Source organism: Doryrhamphus excisus, chromosome 4 (assembly GCF_030265055.1).
Source record: "Doryrhamphus excisus isolate RoL2022-K1 chromosome 4, RoL_Dexc_1.0, whole genome shotgun sequence".
Taxonomy (NCBI): Eukaryota; Metazoa; Chordata; class Actinopteri; order Syngnathiformes; family Syngnathidae; genus Doryrhamphus; species Doryrhamphus excisus.
In genome coordinates, this window is record NC_080469.1 from 6,190,848 (window position 1) to 6,211,582 (window position 20,735).

General features: G+C 42.9%; 1 protein-coding gene across 8 annotated transcripts; it reads right to left on the reverse strand.

The window, feature by feature from the left end:
* Window positions 1–10: 10 nt before the first annotated feature.
* ep400 (E1A binding protein p400) lies at window positions 11–20,643 on the reverse strand. Of its 8 annotated transcripts, XM_058071583.1 has the most exons (53): window positions 20,467–20,643; window positions 18,364–19,729; window positions 18,142–18,249; window positions 17,972–18,056; window positions 15,749–16,119; window positions 15,337–15,636; window positions 15,058–15,243; window positions 14,806–14,946; window positions 14,503–14,581; window positions 14,392–14,423; window positions 14,260–14,317; window positions 14,052–14,135; window positions 13,669–13,782; window positions 13,364–13,554; window positions 13,102–13,279; window positions 12,880–13,016; window positions 12,615–12,784; window positions 12,328–12,502; window positions 12,101–12,237; window positions 11,609–11,795; window positions 11,333–11,502; window positions 11,068–11,255; window positions 10,329–10,493; window positions 9,869–10,021; window positions 9,699–9,754; window positions 9,298–9,587; window positions 8,915–9,117; window positions 8,605–8,774; window positions 8,084–8,280; window positions 7,777–7,888; window positions 7,332–7,610; window positions 7,171–7,245; window positions 6,603–6,737; window positions 6,473–6,517; window positions 6,221–6,374; window positions 5,856–6,091; window positions 5,561–5,734; window positions 5,433–5,480; window positions 5,179–5,315; window positions 4,919–4,975; window positions 4,762–4,840; window positions 4,391–4,567; window positions 4,269–4,314; window positions 4,081–4,187; window positions 3,736–3,940; window positions 3,517–3,659; window positions 2,311–2,532; window positions 2,033–2,183; window positions 1,782–1,930; window positions 1,117–1,278; window positions 971–1,048; window positions 427–486; window positions 11–333 (listed from the first exon to the last, which is right to left on the reverse strand). In XM_058071583.1, the coding sequence occupies exons 2-53, from the start codon at window positions 19,696–19,698 to the stop codon at window positions 166–168; spliced, it is 8,859 nt and encodes a 2,952-aa protein (XP_057927566.1). In that variant the 5' UTR covers window positions 19,699–19,729; window positions 20,467–20,643; the 3' UTR covers window positions 11–165. The 8 variants fall into 8 exon arrangements, with proteins under 8 accessions (XP_057927566.1, XP_057927567.1, XP_057927563.1 ...); XM_058071584.1 differs by having other exon boundaries at window positions 11–486; window positions 15,878–16,119; XM_058071580.1 differs by having other exon boundaries at window positions 11–486; window positions 5,856–6,088.
* Between the last annotated feature and the right edge of the window lie 92 nt (window positions 20,644–20,735).

Consider the following 20,735-nt stretch of genomic DNA (forward strand, 5'->3'; position numbering starts at 1 on the left):
TAGATGGTGGGATTAGAGGGAAAGAGGAGTTTGTGTTGACGGTTGTTGCCGTTGGGATCCAAAAGAACAGTACAGTACAATCAGAATGTACAAAAACAATAACGTGCACGTTTGTACTGCAGGAAAACACTTAATTTAATTCAGTCCAACGAGTGTGTCTCTATCCTAACTACTCCCCCCACTGGGCTTGGCGGGGGCTTTGGTTCTTATGCCTCCCTGTCGAGCTTGACCTTTGCTGGGCTGCTGTGGCTGAACAGGCTGCGGTGCCGGGGACTCGGCAGCCACGGAAGTTGCAAGTTGCTGGGCTGGGCTGTGGGGGGGTGGCGTCTGGATCTGGGGAGAGGAGGCAGCAGTCACCACCTGCTGCTGGATGATCTTCTGCTGGACAACCTGAACCGTCGTGGTCCCGGCCGGAATCATCTGCACCTGAGCAGGAGCCGATGTGGCGGTTTGGGTCAGGGTCACTGTCTGAGGCTGCGTTTGGATCTGATTTGAAGGGGGAAGGTGAGGGTGAGGGATGGGGGGTGGGGACTAACATGTTCACTGTGATTCTTTCCACTGCATTGTGGTGTTTTTACAAAGTAATGTAATAAAATATTCACTAGGCTGGTCATAAGATTAAAAAAAAAAAAAAGCAATCAATTTGATCATTTTATATTGACGTGCATGTGTGTTTGTTTTCCTCCTCTCCCTCCCAACCGTCCTGTCAATCATTTCTTGTTAATTATGTAGTTTTTTATTTTAGAATGTTAAATACTCTTGAGAAATTCAAGTATTGCTTTTAATAAGGTGTGCTCGCATTATTATGTAATATATTATTACATGGAAAAAATGGTCAATACAGTTTATAATAATTTTTAAGACAATTATTTTCCAGCAAAATTTGTTATCATGACAGGCCAAACATTCACTAATGTAGACCACACCTTTCAGTTTATAACACAGACATGAGCTTAAACGAAGGTCCTACCTGCTGCGGCGAAGACACAATTTGCTGAATGTTAGCCACAGTGGGCTGTTGCTGCACTATTTGGGGGAGCTTTGCCACCTGACAAGAATAATGAACACTCAAAAACTGCCTGAAGCTATTCAGACATTTTTATTCAAATGACGTACCTGGATTTGTTGAGCTCCTGTAGGCTTCTGCGTCTGGGCAATGGACGTGGTGAAAAACTGGGGCTTGATCCCTGCTTGGAGTTGGGTTGCGGTAGCGTAGGTGACCTTCTGCTGCGGCTGGGTGGCCTGGGCTGCCTGCACTGTAACCTGCTGGGTGCCAATCTGAGGACATTGTGCGAAGAAAGCCAACTCGTATAACCACACATTGACCCCAATTTAAGTCAATCTTGAGATGACTTCATTTTGTCTGATTGTCTTTTTCAGGACAACTTTTTGGAAAAATACAACAAAAATCAAATCTTTCATTTTAATCTTTGATATGTGTGAAATGACAGACACATTAGAATAAAAAAATGTATAATTTGATCAATCTGCTTCATTGATCAACATTATTATTAAATTAGCATCATAATTTGCCTCCAATGTTTGTTACATATTTTGAGTGGTTCTGCACTGTAGCTGCATGTCTACCACTCGCTACCGTGTGTGTGTGTGTGTGTGTGTGTGTGTGTGTGTGTGTGTGACCTACAGAAGAAATTTTGCTTATTGCATGTATAACTCACTAGGCCCAGAATATAAGACCAACTTTTGTAAAGTGGAAAAAATACCATCTCCTATCTGGGTCAGTACATTATTGATGAAAAATGAGTATTTTCTAACTTTACCTTCTGCTGCACTGTGGCCTGTCCTTGTTGTGATTGTCCTGCCTTCTGCTGGGCTGCAGCCTGAACGGCCGCTTGCTGCTGCTGCTTCTTCATCTGAAGCAGCTGTTGCACTTGCATCTGGGGGAAGGACGGGGTGAGCACAGGACCACCTGACAAAGAGAGGACAAAATGATGATTTTCAAATTGGGACAATACAAGCACGTAAGATTACTGGAGTTTAAGCAATTTTGAAAGACGCTTTAGTAACACACCTGCTTTCTGGGCCTGGCCAATAGCAACACTAATCCCAGCTACAGTGACAGGCAGTGTGGTGACACCAGAGACTACGGGAGGCTTGGTGAGGGTCACCTGAGCAGTTTGTCCTGCCTGTGCCTGAATCTGGCCTTGGGTGGGAACTCGGGTCTGCAACAAGACATAGAATATACCAAATTAAAGTTAAAGGTTAAATTAAGGTTGGAATAATCCGGATGTTAAACAGCAAAAGTGTGTAAATTGCATACAATTATTGTGTGTAACATTTGAGTCATACCAGTCTGGCCACTGTGGTCCCCGTCAAGACAGTTCCAGGTCTCGCCGCTGCCACAGCTGCTAGCTGAGGATTAGCTTGGGCCGCTTGTGCTGGCTGCACTTGGGCTGCCTGCTGGGCTCCTGTCGTCTGTTGGCCCTGAGCTGCTGCTGCGGCCACTGCTGCAGCTACCTGCTGATGCTGCTGCTGCAGCTGCAACTTGTGTTTGTGCATCTTCAGCAACTCCTGTAAACACAAATCATACTGATTATCAACGCTGTATTTTATAACACGTCATAGCCATCCATCCATCTCCTTCCACTTATCCAGTCTCGGTCACGAGGACAGCAATCTCAATAGGGAAGTCCCGACCTCTCAGTCTCCGGCCATCTCTGAAAGACATCCTTCCGGAATGCCCAAGGTCTGGCCTGGGGCCTCCTCCTGGCTGGGCCTGCCCAGAACACCTCTCACCAAGGAAGTGTCCAGGAGGCACCCAGACTAGATGCCCGAGCCACCTCAACTGACTCCTCAATGTGAAGGAGCAGTGGCTCTACTCTGAGCTCCTCCTGGATGACCAAGTTCCTCAGGCTCTCTCTCAGGGTGCATCCAGACCTGAGTCAAGTTGGCCCCCCACTTCACTCAAAACTCGTCAAATCGTTTTAGTTCTAAGTTTGTGCTGTTGCAATGAACGTTTGTGCTGCTTTTGTTGAGTTATTAACGATTTAAGGTTTGGCCTATTACATAACCCCCCCAAACATTCTCGGAGTTACGTAATAGGCCAAAACCTAAATCGTTAATAACTGAAAAACAAATGCGGCACAAACGTTCATTTTAACTGCACAAAACAGCACAAACGTAGCACAAAAAATGACGCTATTTGACCAGTTTTGAGTGAGGTGGGGTGCCAACATCACTCAGGTTGAATCCAGCCACCCTACGGAGGAAACTAATTTTGGCTGCTTGGTGTTCCAGTCACAACCCAAAGCTCATGACCATAGGTGAGGGTGGGAACATAGCTCAACCAGTAAATTGAGAGTTTGGCCTTCTGGCTCAGCTCTCTTAACATGCCCATCGATATCATGCTCCAGTCTTCCCTCACTCGTCAAGCAAGACCCTGAGATACTTGAACTCTTCCACCAAGAGAGTCAGGAGAGTCATGTCAAAGCAAGCTTATCAAAAGCATTTTTTAGGTTACCTGGTTAGCATCTGTGTTAAGGTGTTAGTTTTTACCTGGGGTTTGCTTACAGCTTTGATCTGAGGAGAAGCAGCCTGCTGCTGCTGCTGTTGCTGCTGCTGTTGCAGCTGTTGCTGCCGAAGCATCTGTAGGTGGGCTGGGGTGAGTGTTTTGCCTTGTGCCAGCTGCATACCTGTAGCTTGACAGAATATAGCACATTCAGATCAGTGAAAGAACAGAATACTCATCAAATAAATGGCATAGTACTTCATTACCTTGCGTGACTTGAGTGACAAGTGGGCGAGTCTGGGCTTGGACTGGGTTCAGAGTGGTTGAAACAACCGCCGATGCCGTTACTGGGGTAACGGCTCGAACGCCCTGCCCTGTAGCTATGGCGACCACTTCAGCAGGAGCAGCAGCAGCTGTAACTGCTCGCTGTTGAGCATGGACCACCTGTGCTCCAGCAGCCGGACCAGCAGGCTGATGGAACAACAGATGATGCTTGTTAAAATCACTTTAGTCTACCAGGTGTCTGCATGCTGTTTAGTGACAGTTATGTGTGTCATGATTCCTCTTTGCCAGGGGGTGGATAAGCTAAGTGACAAATGAACATGACTCACAGACAGGGTGCCTGGTATAACTGGAGATGCCAGACGTTTGTTGGCCTGGAAGGGACTTGGAGGAACTCCAGCAACTGTGTTGACAATCACATTCCCCCCTACAGAGGCTGTTGGAGCAGACAAAGGGAAATAAATCAATGAGAGGAAAGGCAAAAGTACTTTAATGTGGACCACATGTGTCTACGCACCAGCCTGGATGGTTGTGCCCACAGTGGCATTTTTGATGGCTCCAGCCTGAAAAACATGAGCCGTGTGTGAAGACAGCTGTGTGTTTTGGATGGCAAAATGTGGAAGATGGTTTGATTCTCACCAGAACAGCTGCATTAGGAACAGTGGTGGCTCCAGCCACTGCAGCAGCCTGAGGTACCTGAGCCTGAGCTTGGGCAACAGCAGGGGTCTGAGACTGGTTAGCTGCAGTTTGGGCCTGGGGAGCTCCAGCCTGCTGCTGCTGTGCCAACTGCTGAGCCTTTTGCTGCTCCGCCAAGGCCTGTGCACAAACACAGCCATAGTCTTATACATTGACACAGTACTAGTAGGACACAGAACATTTAACATTTATATCAATGAAATTAGGTTACACAGTAGCTGCTTTGGCATTGATGGACCAGTAAGCATTGGAGGGCACAATTAATGCAAATCAAGAAAATATACTAAATTGCCCAACATTACCCTCACAATTACCTTTTTCTCTTTGGCAATCCTCTCAGCACGTTGAGAGGCCACCTGGATTGGAGGTAGGGGCTTGTCGTAGCTTATCCCACTGTACAAAGCGGACAGTTATTAGATTTGTCTTCGGTCTTGTTTTTACATTACAACACAAATACAATGTGAACTGTACCTTTCTGCCAGCACAGAGGCATGTTTGGGATTCTTCTGGAATGGATTCATGCCCAGCCTGTAAGAGGTGCAAGTTTGAAGACATTTAAAAATGACAAAAACTTTCTTGGACTATTGATAGACAAAGTAGTAAATTTATCAAATTCAGTATTTGAAAAACTTGTTTACCTACAGTATAAGAATTTAATCACAGACTCAACAAAAATGTAATCCCCCCCAATCAATCAACATGTTTTTTTACTACACTCTTTTGATACTCACAGTGGCTTGATTGGTGGGCTCCTCTTACTGGCTATAATTTTCATGAGCTCAAAGCGGCTGTTGTATAGCTGAATCTGAGTGGCATTGTCATCTTGTGTGTAGATCTGACAGGTCCTTAGAGGACGGCTATTCTTAGACTGTATGAACAAAAACATGACACAAAGTCAAGTGAACAGTGAGACCAATAATTCAAGAGTGAAAAAAAACCTTAAAACAAAATAAGCATATTTAACAACAAGAGTAGGGTATTGTACCTTGTAAATGCTCTTTGTTTTCTTCTTGGTGTTTGCTTCATACATCAACTAAGAAGGGTTTAAGGCATTTGTTAGAAAATGAAAAAGGTAATTTACAGGTTGACAGCAAATAACAGAAGCATTACTACCTTGCCCTCTTCTCTGGGAATGATGACATTCTCATAGCGGTTGCGACACTGCTTGGGAGAGCGGTAGATGCGGCTGCAAGAGTTCACCACATCACTCACCAGATCCCAATTGGGAGTGTGAGCAGGAGATACAATTGTCAGATTCAGGGGCAGCTCCAGCAGTTGTTTTACAGCCTGTAAGAAAAACAATTGCTCTTATAGTGATACAAGTATGATATAGATCAAATGTGTTTTGATGAAGTTAATTCATGTTCTAATACAGATGGGTCATGGGAGAGCTTAGTGGCATGAGTACCTGAAGCAGAGCCCAGTCTTCACTGATGAGCCACTCTGGGTTGTCCTGACCAACCTCCATAGCGGGTTTAACCAGCGAGGGAAGAGGTTTGGCAAAGGGTGCCTGCTGCTTGAGGGAGAAGTTCTTTTTCTGGTCCTTTCCTTCTCGGCGAACCTTGAGCATGCTGGCCTTTTCGAAAAGGGAGCGTGGAGGAATTACCGTTTCCCCATGGCCCTTTTTCTTCTTCCTGGCTGCTGCTGGAACGATATTGGGGAAAGGTGCACTGTCTGTTACATCTGTGAAGTTGTCACTACTTTATTTCATGTGTAGTACAAGCTACAGTATGTCAACAAGTTACTAAAAGCAGCAGTGACAGTCACAATTACCAGAGGGGTCCAGTTTGAGTCTCTTGTGCTCCTTGCGGATGTAGATAGGAGGCAGTTTGGACTCAGGAATGGGGTTTGTGTCATACATCAGACACATTACAGAGTCTATGTAAATGTCATTGTCATCTTGTGGTGGTGTGGGTGGTGTCCAAACCTATTTTGTGAAATTATAAATAAAAATTAATGTCCAATTTATACATAAAAAATCCAGTGTGCAGAATTTGCTCAAATATATATATATAAATCTCTTACTGGCATGATTTCTGTATGCCCATCCTCAGCATCAAATACGTACTCCTAGACATAGACATATGCTCTTGTTGGACAACCGTGTTAAACTACATTACAGATTGCAAACAATTATCTCATGTTGACCACCCACCATGTTGTACGCATCCTCTCTGGTGTAGGTAAAAAGCTCTTCATCTCCCTCAAACATCTGCTGCTCTTGCTGCTCCTCTTTCAGTTTCTGCAGCTGCTTCAGTTCCCAGCCTCTCTTAGAGCACTCCAGTCGCTCCTGAGTATAAACACAATTGAGTCAATAATATCAGCACTGACATCAACATGACAGCCACATCAATTTGCTCGGGTGTCACAAGACAGCCGACTCACAATACGATATATGAAATTGGGTCCACGGCAACGAGATGACGAGATATTTCAACATGTTTAAGTACAATAAAAAACAGGACAGGACAAAAAATTTGTCACAAAGTCACAAAGCCATGTCAGAGGTGGTGTTTTAAATGTTTGTTGTCCCACTAAGTGAAACTAAACTATATTATTCTCAACATTTTTTGAGACAAAAAACACATAATACATAATAACTCCTATCAATTAGTCAAAGATTATATGATTATATACAGACCAAAATACCTTAAGGTTTAGTTTATTTATTTATTTACCTTTAAATGTATTTACACGTTTATTGTTGTTGTTGGATACAATACCTTGAGCATTGTTTCATCTTCGCTGATGTGGAGGTACTCCAGGTAGTGTAGGGCATACCTTTCAATTGGTGTAAGCTGTTTGAAGAACACAAAAATAAAAATTCACTACAAATCAATTTCCTAGTCTCTTGTTTCAATGACAAAAAAAAAAAACAAGGTACCTGTTCCATAACTGCATTGAGCTCCTCAATCTCACCAGGCTCATCTTTAGCCAGGCTCTCTGACTCCATATCAGGACGCTTTATTTCTTCCTGCTCCATTTTCTCGTCTTCTGTTTCTGGTGAATCATCCAAATTGATGCTATGGAGAGCTTGGATGTAAGGCCTAGCCACTTTTGGAGATATGGCCTCAGAGGCTGAAGGCTCCTGGTGAAGGACCACAAACTCCTCCACTTTTTCTCCCGAGCCTGCCTCCACCTCAAACAAATCCTGGATTGTCCGCTAGAATTACACCACACAAAAAGGTTCTGTTACAATATGTAAGATGATGGGTATGGTTTTTTTGCCTTGTGTAATGACTTGGGTGGAGAGCAGAGACAAAACTACAAAATGGATTTGGGCAGTTCTCCTGATACTCAAGAACAAAATAAGGATGAGTTGATCTTACTTGTGTGAGGAAAGCCAGAGTGTAGTCATTGCCCTGTGCAGCCACCTCTCTGATCAAGTCCTTGGTTCCATTCTTCAATAGTTTCTCTTCAATTGAGTTGCCACTCTCCAGTCTGGGCAAAGAAACATCCGTAAGAAAACGTGCAACTTTTTCAGCTAATGAATTCAGAAAAACAAATATATCGCCATTTGATGTAGCATGTTCTTTCCCCATTTGTGTCCTTCTTTTCGGACAAAATGTGGAGATCGAAACTTTTTGTTGGACAGAAATGACAAAACAGAAACTAGTACTCTCATACTAATATCACCTGTATATGTGTATATCCTTGGAGCGTCCGATTTTGTCACACCATTCCTGGGTGCGAGCATCCATGCTGGGATTTAAGTCTGTGTCATAGAAGATGATGGCGTCTGCATCAAATACAGTTCCAACTGCAGCGCAGCAGTGATTTGTCAGGATGCTGCAGAAAATCTGCCTGTTCCTGTTAAAGGTCTTTATAGTCTCCTAAAACGAGAACATAAAATGTATTTTACAATTTCACAAAACCCACAACCTCACCATGTAGCATTACAGAAACATGAAAGAAAGGCAGAGTGTGACGTCAATGTCTTATTATGTGCAACTTTTCGGGTCCATATAAAAAGGACAAAACCCAGTAGGGAAGGATAATATGGCATGCCTGGAAAGCCAGAACTCTGCACCGACACCGGTATGTTCTGGTTCTGATGTCATGAGGATCAAAATTACTACAACAACGATACGGAATACATGCTTCACAAGAGAAGCTTGCCCAGCACACCAACCTCAGTTTTTGACGGTTTTATTTACCTGTCGTTCATCTGGAGTGTAGCTTTCATCCACCCGCATGTAGGTGAGTTGCCTATAATCAAGGAATGCCTCCAGGATATCAAGCATCTTCACCATCTGAGTGAAGATGAGGACACGCCGATTGTCTGACCTAAGCTTCTGCAGCAGAATGGCCAGAGCTTCTAGTTTGCCTTTGATTAAAAAAAAGAAAATATCCAGAGTTAATTTTGTTTTCAGAATTTTTTTTTCCCCACTTAGAAAAAGTGCACAGCATCAGAATTAAGAATAATTTTGCAGAGGTAGTAAGATGTAGGTAGAGAATCCAGCTAACCTGAGTCAATCTGCATGAGCTGAAGGTCAAGGGAGTAGCAGTCATTCCCAGTCACCAAGTGGTGCATTTCAGCAGTATGGGGAGCAAAAGATTCCTGCAGCTGACGATGGAGTAACTTTTGTTCAATGGTGTAGGGGACCGGAGGATTGGCTGCATACAAGTTAGGAGGCGGGGCTACAGCCGGAGGCACCGCGCATACCAGCCTAGAAAGGAGTAGGTTTTCTCAGAGTTGGAAAAGTATGACCACTAAACACAAAGTTCCTTTCGTTAGAATGATTTAATCTCGTACGATAATGGTAGAAATAGTTGGTGGGTATGCCTCTAATATAAAATATTGAATTATTAGCTGATCCCGTCCAATAGAGAGCAACTGCAGTAAGTACCTTTTCACAAGGCTGTTGGTAGCTTGCAAGCGGTCCTCAGTAGATAGCAGGGTAGACTGTAGTGTAGAGGTGGTTGCCACAAAGGTTTTCTGGGCCCTGATGCAGCTCTCTCTACCCACCCACATCCATCCTCCGGCAGTCAAAGCAGAGTGACCGGGTTCTGAGCTCACAGTACACGCCTGTAATAAGTCTGAACCATACAAAACTCTGCGGCTGCAGCGTCGCTCATTTGCTTCAAAAAGGAGGCTCAAACGCCGCTTTGCTTGCAGACTCTTCTCTTCTGACGACTCCTGATAATCAAGGCCACAATAAGTTGAGAATCCTTACTAAGTTTTTTGTCTTAAAATATTGTGAATATCATGTGAATTCTTAAAGCTAAATATTGAATTTCATGTACTAACCTGCAGGGCAGCAGAAGTGAGCTTGGTAGGGCCTACTGTAGCATTTGTAGTCAAACCTAATCCAAACATACATTGTGAGCTGAAGGACACATTCTATCTAGGAAGTTACATGCATAAAATCTGTTTTATAGGACAAGATGTATGATATGAAATGGTAATGGATGAGTCACCTTGTTGGACTGTTGGCAGAGCAGGATGAGGTGTGCTGGGTGAAGCTGAGGCATTGGCGTTAGGGACAGCTTGTGCCATGGTTTGCATTATCATTGACCCTTGGGGCCTAATGATTTGTTGCCCAGGAGTTGACACAATTTGCAGAATGTTTCCTAAAACCACCATATATAAAGAATTACAAAGGGTGCTCTTTCAAAATCTTTCATTTAAAAAATAATTTATAGTACTATTACAGGAAAAGGGCTCAACCAGGAATTCCGAACATGAACAAAGGCTGTAGCGGGTGCAAATATGACCTTTAACGGCTAAAAGTTACTGAGAACATCAGTTAGTGATGACTGTGTGTGAGTTACACTGTTAATAAGTTGAAGTCATCTTACCCCATATACCTTTAGATACAACAACAGGTCAGCAAGCAACAAACATGTAATAGGGCACATATAGTATTACCAAATATACCTTGTAGTTGCAAGGGCTGTCCAGTGGTGAGCTGGCGAAGCTGGCTGGGGGACAGAGTGAATTTGTTGCCCTGAAATTGTAGAGTGACAGGAGTCTCTGGCTGGGAGATCCGATTTGGATTCCCAGCTATGTTGGCAAGCTGGGCAATTTTCACTGCATCCCCCCCTGTAATTAAAAGGCAGAGGATAAGCACATACTTAAAAACATACACATAAAAACATTTCAGCCTTATTTAGCATGAAAGTAGCATACAGTGGTATAAAAAAGTTTGGCCGCCCCTGGTGATTTTCAAGATTTTCCTTTATAAATGACAGGTTGTTTAGATCAGCAATTTCAGTATACAGTCATATGTTCAATTAGATTATCTTGTGGTTTGTTAAAGGGGACCTATTATACTATCCAATGAATGTTGTTACAATGTTGTATACTCGTGTTAAATGGATTCAAATCAATAAAACAAGTTCATGCACCTGCCTACTTTTGTTTAAATAATTATTGCACACTTTGTGTAAATCATAAACTACATTTCCCGTCTCATACATCACTGTGTTAGTCTGCTATATGATATGTTTAACTGAAATTGCTGATCTAAACAACCTGTGATTTATCATGGGAAATGTGTTTTTTAAAATAAACTATCAAATTCAAGTGACTTGGACTGGCGGGAATACTTTGGGAATGTTAAAGCTGTGTATATCCTACTGATATATTTGGATAATCAGGTCCAATGATACCATACCTTGAGAAGCTGCTGCACTCGCTGCAGTTGTAATAGGCGACTTTCCCCTGGCCTGGGCTGATTGGCTGGAGGTGGAGACCGAGTTGGTGGTAGCAGAAGAGCTTGTTGGAGGACTTGGACTTGTTGCACTTGTGAAGGTGACAAGGCGACCTTCTGGCTTTGTCCCATACTGCACCGGTTGGAACAATCTAATAAGGACAGACATTGCAACATTATATCTGTTGAACTATCTGCTTTAGATTCGAAAAAATGAAGCCTTTGAAACCTTGTGGGTTTTATTGGGCATGGCTTGGGACGTGGTGGTGGTTCTGGACCGCTGTAGATCTCCTCTATAAGCTGCTGAGTGATCTTTAATTTGGGGACTGCCTCTTCAGTCTGATACCGAGTCAGTCGATTCTCATTATTGATCAAATCAAACAGGGACACATTTGTATCCTGACAAGATAAGGTCAAGGACAACAGAAACAATAATAAAGTCAATGTGATATATCAAGGGATATGTTTTATGAGAATTAATGTATAAATAAACAAAAGAGCATACCTTGCTTGAGGCATTCTGCAGTGCTCCCAGTACAAGTGATGGGCTATTGTATCGCAGAGGAGAGCAGAAGTAGGAGCTGCTTGTCTCTCGAGGGGCAACCAAGTCAGGGTGGTTACACACACGCTGCAACTGCATCAACACCTGAAGCACGCTGACAAAATGGCCAGTCTTCAATGCCTCTTGAGCACTAAAACACAACCAAAGAAAGACACACTTTTATTAACATGCATAGTCTTTGTAACTGGTTGCCCCGCTATACTGGTGGCTATAAGCCCAACTGGTGTTGATAGCGTACAGAACACAGAGAGATTTGTTTTTTTGGCTGTCGATAAGGTCTGTGTTGTTTAATCTCGCCACATTCAGTTCTGTGAGAGGCTCAAAGTGTCATAAATTTAAAACCCCTGATATAATATACACGCATTAATCAATGCATCTGTAATTATCAGAGTGTGTAAGTGAGTTGTATGGAACAAAAATATATATTTTCTTCACCCTGGTTGAGTGAGGATATCCTCATAAAGGCTCTTCTGCCTACTGGAAAGGCGGCACTTCAGGATGTGTTCATACTTCTTTGGCAACTGCTTTTCCACCTCCCTTTTGGAACGTCTCAAAATGAAAGGCTGAATCATCTATGGGGAAGATTAAATGGATTTTGTGTTACATAAATTGACAAGTTTGACCGATTTATTTGCGGAGGCAGTAGCCTGACAAATACCCACTCTGTGCAGGCGAATGACAAGTTTGTGGCAGTAGTCCTGATTCTGGTCTGTGCCTGCCTTAACAGGAAAGTCAGAGTAGGGCCTGGTGATTCCTGGCATGAGGAAGTGGATCATAGTCCACAGCTCCTTGAGGGTATTTTGAAGTGGAGTATTGATGAGGAGGATCCGCTGTTCACTGCAGATTGATGTTTTAAAAAAAAAATGAATTACTAAGAACACCATGCCTCACTAAAATGTTATTTAGCGATTGTGAAAGAATATTCATTTTATTGCTGTATTAATCTAACCTTCTAAGAGCAAAGATTGTTTCCCAGTGTTTTTCAGTCATATTTTTGATGAGCTGCACCTCATCTAGAATCAAGTGTCTCCACTTTTGCTTCACAAAGTGGTTGTGGTCCTTCATCAACAGTTTGTATGATGTTACACATACATGGAAGCTGTTCGTTTCCCTCCACCTCTGTAGATCAAACCATATATCAAGATACTTCCTTTCTACATGGCTTTCGGAAGTGATGTTGACAACATATTTTTTGGTCATGCAAAAACACCAACCGTTCTCAGAAATTTGCGCTCCTTCTTGGTTCCCAAATAGAGGAGAATTTTAAGGCCAGGACACCAGCGCTTGAACTCAACCTCCCAATTCAACAATTTAGATGTCCTAACCACAATGAGGTGAGGTCCCCAGACACCTGTTGGAAAAAAAAGAATAACATTTATACCGTTCAATATTAAAGACAATAACATATTACATTAATAATGTCAACATGCACATACCCTCTTGACCGGCTAGGTGAGCCATGTACGCAATGGTCTGTACAGTCTTGCCAAGTCCCGTCTCATCAGCAAGAATACCATTGAGGTGCTTTTTGTGTAACTTTACCAGCCAGTCAACACCAATTTGCTGATATTCCCTCAGTGAGCCATGCAGTAGAAAGGGTGCAGCAGAGCGGGTCTATTAAAATAAAATAAAGTTGTAATGAAATTGTTGGGTTTTTTTAAATCAAGGGTGAATGCTTTGCATTTCTGTGGGTCTTACTGATGAAGTGGTCTTGAAAGGACCCTTGGGCAGAAGGGTCTCTGTTGTAGCAGCCACTTCAGATATGTCTCTAGCAGATCGGCCATCAGAATTACAAGAAGAGCCCGCATCGGGACCAAGATACTGGTCCACAATGAGCAGAGAGTCTATCAGCACTGCCTCAGGCGAACTGCTCACATGACAGGGAGTTCCTGAAAATTAGAAAGCAATCTCATTTACAAAACACAAAATAAAAAAATAACAGACCAACATTTGTGAAGTTGCATGTCAAAATAATGCATTTTATTTTCAGAGAACACGGGCACCTTCAGTCTCTTCTTCGTCATCTTGGTCACTTTGAGGACTAGAGTGAGGCCACATGAAGCCATCAGCATAGGCACCAGCATATTGCTTCTTCAAAGCATCCAGAGGCAACTCAGCTAAGACGGAACAAAACAAAAACAAGTAAATCGCACAGTGCTTTGATGACATATTAGCAAGAAAAGATTAAGCATCATCATTTACATTCTTTGAAATACAAATTAATTGTTGCACAAAAAAAATTACAGTTCAAAACCCAACATTCATTTGTACATGGAACTGTATAATAATCCTAAATAATCTCCCATGAACAGTTCGTAAACAAAGTAATTTAATACGAAAAGGTTTAGGCCAAAAAAGAAAAACAAAGCAGCATAGTGAGTAATACCATCTTTGGCAAGTTCGGCCAACTCAGCTTTGTAATCCGCTTCCCCCTCCATAACCTCCTGTTCCGCTATCGTGCTCTCTTCATCTAGAATACACAAAAAACTCACACTCGCATACATGAACAGACTTTTTTTTTAATGCCGGGTAATGACCGCTATGCTATTTGGAACTGTATTATTTCACATTGAACTTGATTGTTTCAGGCATACCAGTTTTATCACTTAACGATGAACTTAATTTTCTTTTTCTGGATGGAATGGGAACCTCCTAAAAAAGAAAAAAAAACGGTATGACATCAGACATGCTTTTATATTATATATATGACTGAATACAGGGCATACCTCATTGCCACCTCCCTCTCCTACTGAATGACCTGGTATAATAAGATGAAAATATTAAAGTGAAAATTATGTTATTTTATAGTACAGAAAATGTCCAAACTTGAACCTTACCTTTGATTGAGGCTTTTTGCAAGCTAAGTGCACGAATCCTTTTTTCACTAATTTCAAAGTGAAGTTTAATTTCCACAACCTGGCCAGAAAAATCATGGGTGCTGGTTAAATTATGAAACATGACACTAATATAATGGTATGATCGGGCACTGTTCCTCGACATTATAAACCAGTTTTCTATATATGTGGAAGTTTAAGCATCATCAGTAGCATTATCTAATGTCATTATTTTGTACAAAGCAACGTTTTCACACTATCAACATCAACTAATCGCTTTCATGAATACAATTTCAGCAAACACACCTGTTCGATGTTAGACCAGAAAAAATCCACCTCTCTGGCAATTGTGCTGGCAATGTGGCGAAGATGAAGCTCTTTGTCCTTCTTTGATCTCTCTTCACTTTTCTTCTGCTCTTGATGGTAACGGGCACAAGTTCGAACAAGCTGAAATAAAATCATCGGGCGTTTTGACTTGAAATAGAGTTCTACCGAGATTCAGCAAATTTGTTACTTTTGTTTTTAATATTTCATTTTCAAAAATATTCCATCTTATACCTTCTTTGCTGCAGCCTCTTTCCACCTCCTCTCCTGGGCAAAATCAGCTGCCATCCATTGCATCTCCTCCAGGAGGTAGTCCCAATGGGATTTTGGACGAGAGGCTTCTGCAAGTTTGGGGAGCCTACTGGCTGACCACTGTCCGTCCTTTCTCAGCTCTGAGATGCGTTGATGCACTTGATTTTCCTGAGGATATGAGGCAAGACAAAAGTTCTGTTTTCTCAGATATATTCATGAAGTTTCAAAACATATACAATATTTGCATTAACCATCATTTACCACTTTAGCTTGTTCCACTTGCTTATCTTGAGAAGTCTCCTGCGATGACTGCATGGTCGCACTTTGACCAAAGCCACTCATTTTGATTCCAGAGATTCCATTAGTACCAGTCAGTTTGGACTGTGTGCTTGTATTTGTATTGGATCCAAGAGGGCGCAGAGGACTTGTCGGTTGTGATGTTGGAACAGAGTTAGAAGTCGAGAGGGAAGCAGGAGACATGGAGGTGACTGGCATCGAGTTGGTCAAAATTCTTTGAACTGGTAGGGTTGCCTCAGCAGCAGGACGACCAAGAACCACCGTCTGTGCAAAAGGAATCAAAGGAATCAAACAATGCAATCCAATTTAACGTAAATGCAAATTGTCTGGAAATGGTTTCAGTCAGACGGACTGCTTGTCCTGACTGTAGCATTGCCTGGGTTTGCTGCTGCTGGGGAGGCAACTGGATATGAAGACCTGGTTGCATCTGCTGCTGGAGCTGTGCCTGGAGTTGTGTGTGGGAATTGACTGAAGCCATGATTGTGCTACCAGTCTGGACTTTCACCTGCGCTTGGAGCTGACTTCCAGGTTGGACTGTACTTTCCACAATCTGAGCCTGCTGCGGCAGTGTGACTGGCAAGCCAGCCATTGGGAGGGCACCTTGTGGCAACCTGCCTGGCAGCTGAGGGGGTGGAGTATGTAGGCTTGCTGCATTCTGCACTGGCGGTCCTTTGGATGGATCATATTGTTGTTGGTTTTGCTTCTGTCCGGCAATCTGGACTGCTTGCGGAGTAGGCGGCATCCCGCCTGTACACATAGAAAGCAAATTATAGAACATAGAAAGGTTTTTTTTTTTTTAAATACATTCTGTAGTCTGTCTTTTATTTGCCATTAGTTGTGTGGTAGCTTCCCCTGTATTCAAGATACTAAAATTAAGTACAACAATTATATATATATATATATATAAATAAATAAACATTTTTTAGGTGTTTGAATATCAGCAATTAGAGCTCCTGAGAAATGCGCCTAATGAAATAGGTGAACTTGATTCAACAGAAGTGTAATACTTCCTGATGATCAGAGCAGAAACTTATACGGAAAAATGATTACAGAAGAAATGGAAATTAATGTGGTCATCTACATGTCTCTCAAACAAAACACTATATTGGTTAATGCAAAATCAAAACATTGCATTTCATGTTAAATATGGCTCAAACGTCAAAAACACACATGCGCTGAGATTTTGACAGATTAAAATAATTTTAAAGAAAGGAAAAGTGGGAAAAAAGAGACAGGGAGAAGAGAGACAAAATCAAAATACAAAGCAGACACACAATAACACTATGTTTAGCATGCATGAAAGCAATGTCATTGTAGCAGTAATCAAGGCATCTCAATGCCTCAAACAGCAGCAAAGCACAGAGGTGAGCAAAAGGACAAACATGGGGTCTTGCCGACAGCAGGTCTGAGCGGAGCTGTGCACACTAAAGCAGCGCCTGCCTTACCTCCCTGCACGTCACACCACCAACACCTGGCCCTGACACACCCACACCGTCACAATCGCAAAAACCTGTGCGGTGAACACAACTGCTCCACATGATTCCCCTCCTACTTAGACTGAGGGAAAGAAGCCAAGTCAGAACAAAATGTCATGAAATAACATGAATGGAAGTCAACTCAATGTGACCATGAGATGCAAAAAGACACTTGAAGTATCGGAATGGTGACTGAAAATCCTGTTGATGGTGCAATGGGCGACCGGAGAGTGAAAGACTCGATTAAAAAAATGTCAATGGGGATTGAAAAAGAAGCATGACAAATGGAGTCAACGTGAGGTATCGCAAGCAAAACCCACAAGAATCACTTTCTGTGATTCGACTCCAGTAGATGTTTTTTTTTTAATCCATCATCACAGGACGGTCAGTCAAAACACAGGTGACTACTAATGGAAAGAAACTACAGAAGAAATGGATAACGAAGAATGGTAAAAAAAAGAAAGAAAATCATAAGACAAGGCATCTTCCCAGTGTGTGACTACTCTTCTTCAGACTTGGATAATCTTCTTCCCCTTTTGATCCTGACAGAGAAAGATGGTGCTGGTAAGGCTAAGATTGAATTGCCTGAAGACTGCTGAGAACTGCAGCATATGAAGATCGGATTATTGATGTAGCTTGGCGTTTGTCACAGATGAACGTTTTGGCTCAGATATTTAGGTCTTCTTAATGTGAAGAAGGAGTACCGTCCAGCAGCATGAGAAGAAAGGAGAGCCTGGTTGTAGCACTCCTACCTTGCGCAGTTGGCATAAGCTGCTGGAGTGGCACGCCAGGTGATCCTAAAGGAGCTACACCAGGATGCTGGAAAATCAGCCCATGGCGACCAACGTCAATCCGGGATCTTTTAGCCTGATCTGGGATTTAAAACACACAATACCCTCATAACGGAAAAAAAGTACTCTGCACAGGGCAATGACCTTCTGAAGACCTTACAGGCCACCTCTCCTTCCTTGAGTTAAGACTTCAACATAGAGCGCTAGTAGAGGATGCCAAATATCTAAAAGCAGAAGCAATTAGAGGGAGAAAAGAAAAAGAACAAAAAACAAAGCAAACGGGGAGGAAAAAAGCAACATAAGAGAAACGGGAGTTGTTGATCCTCGCCCTACCTGCTTGCACCATAGCCTGCTGCCTCTTAAAGGCATCCATGTCTCCTGGGTTGGCAAGAGTGCCAGAAGCTGGCCCTTGATGTCCCTGTCACACAGGAAATTAAGATTTGTCCTCTTGATGCAGAGAATGAATTGACGACTGTGTTTCCGACAAAGATTGCATCTATTACCTGAAACTGCTGCGGGGTGGAGAAAGCTGCAGAAACATTGGGTGGAAGCTGTGTCGCTATGGCAACAGGTGTCACTGCTTGACCGTCCTTTCCTGTGACAACTTTTACCTGGGGGAAAAAAAAAAGCAAGAGTGGCCCTATTCATTGAAGGAAGTCACTGAAGCACTTCAAAAAAACATTTACAGTTGAACATACACACTAAATGATGACTAAATGCAATACCTCATCGTTAATGACCTCCGACTGTTCCTCTTCTTCATCTTCATCTTCAAGGTCCAAGTCAATCTGTCTTAAATAGGTATATAATGGAACACATGGTTTCTTTTTAAAGGCCAAGTAGTCCATCATGTTTCCTTGGAGATGCTGCAGAAAGAATAGTTCAATGTGATATTCTTTGAACACCTCCTTTAAACTATCCATCTTCTTGCTATGGTGCTCTAAGCACTGTTTCCGTAGTTGGCTGATTTCTGGAGTAGGAGCAGCAATCTCTTCTAACCTCCTGGGAACTTGTTTTTTAACAGTGCCTACTGCAGTGTTGGTGGATGCAAGAGGATTGTTGGTGTTTCCTTGGGATGGACTGTTGAAGGAAGGGCTGGAAGGTGGAATGGAGGAAGGTATACTAAAAGATGCTGTGGTCGATGATGTCGTTCCGACTCCTGCAACAACACCCTGTGGCGGCTTCTCAAATATCACAGGGCGTGCAAGCTGTCCTTGTATGATGCTGCTGATCTGTGGAGGTAGGTTCGAAGTGGTAATGTGGCCCGGGCTGCCCAAAGTGGGCAGAGCAGCACCGGTAGCCACGGGACTTTGAGGTCCAAGGTGGTGAATGGTGCCTCCCGTCTGTGAGTGAGGCTGAGAAAGACGACGTTCCCGAACAGAGCCAGGTGCTCCTGGAGAAGACAACTGTATTTGGCTAGGTGTGCCAGGTGCAATCTGGGCCAGCCCTGTCCCATCCTGGTACACAAAATGCCCACTTCCCGATGGACTGCCTAAACCGATTTGCCGCACTAACATGCCAGCCTCAACAAATCGTGTTGGACTCTGTCCACACACACCAAGTGCAGGGGCCCCTTGTCTTGTGACACCTTGCAGTGGGACTGGGCTATGCTGGGTGGGACTTTGGGGCTGCATGGTTTGGGGCAAAGGGGATGTAACCTGGATGTAGGAAGAAGGAGTATGCTCAAACCTCCATTGTGGTGTAGTGTGCTGGAAGCCAGGTGATGCTGGGTTTTGGAGGGGGAGTGGGGTTAGGGTGATCTGTTGGTTGCCAGTCACCATCTGTCCCACATTTTGTAAAGTGATGTTCATGTTCTGACCGGTGACTGGGCTGCGACTCATGATTATCTGATAATTGGGAGACTGAGGTGCTGATGGGCTGGCAGTGGTAGAAAAAGTGGTTACGGGAGACTGAGGGTGGGTAAGTGTAGTTTGTTGTTGTTGTTGTTGTTGTGAAGCCGCCATGGTCGTTTGCTGCTGATCCTCGACTTCCGATCCACTGGCAGACTTAGATCGTTGAAGTTGCCGTTGAATGTTCTGTGACCCGCTTCCATGGTGCATTGCGTGACACTGTTACAATGTCCACCTCAATCTGTACAGACAAACGGAAGGACTTACTCAAAAATGTACACCACACACAGCATCCTGCTAGCTGATCAGGTTTGCGCTAACTTGGCTCCAAAAACACTGACTGACCAATGTAAAGAAATGCTTTACAGCAACAGCCAGACTCCAGTATCTAGAAATATAATGTAATAGCTTTTATTTGAAAAACAAGGGCATTACATATCATACTTTCAAAAACAGACGCATGCACTCCCTCTTCAGCACTGATGTAATACATTAACATATGGAAATTTGTAATCGCGCCGATTATGAATCGTTTTACAATGAGGGAAATCTTTATTATCGCCGTACATATTCTTAGTAAGTAAAAATAATAATAGTAAAATGTAATGAACTACATATAATGATTTCAGGGTTGTGACAATTTCTCTGTCAGAACGTTTACGGTGTCTGCAATGATAAATAACGACATCGCTCAGGGGCGTAACATTAGCGACAGCAACCAAGTGCAAGTGCATTGTTACTGCAATTAATATAAGTATAAAGCTACCAACTTTGGTGGTGTAAGTTGCAAGACATTAAACCCAAACTACCTATAATGCATTGCTCTAGCTAATACAACGCTGTTTCTCCGTTTCACCCAAAACAATAACCATTGCTCGTCGCACGCGTGCTAGTCAATGCTAACGGCATTAGCTTGTTATTGCTAAAAGGCCAGCATTTACGAATAACACATTTAAACAAATGCACGATATTACTTACAGCATACAGGGCGTCTTGCGTCGTTTAATCATTCCTAAGTCATTTTACAATATGATAAATGCCTTAACAAAGGGCACAATGCTAACATGTCAATATTGCTAGCGGATGTTCAATGTTGGAAGCTAATTTCATTGAGCAACATGGCGGCCAACGAGACCTATGGCTTAACCCGGATGTTATTCCATCCTACAGGAAAGTGACGGCAATGTATTGTTGTTGTTCTGTTTAAATTAGAATCTTTAACGCACAAGTAAAAACAATAACCGTAT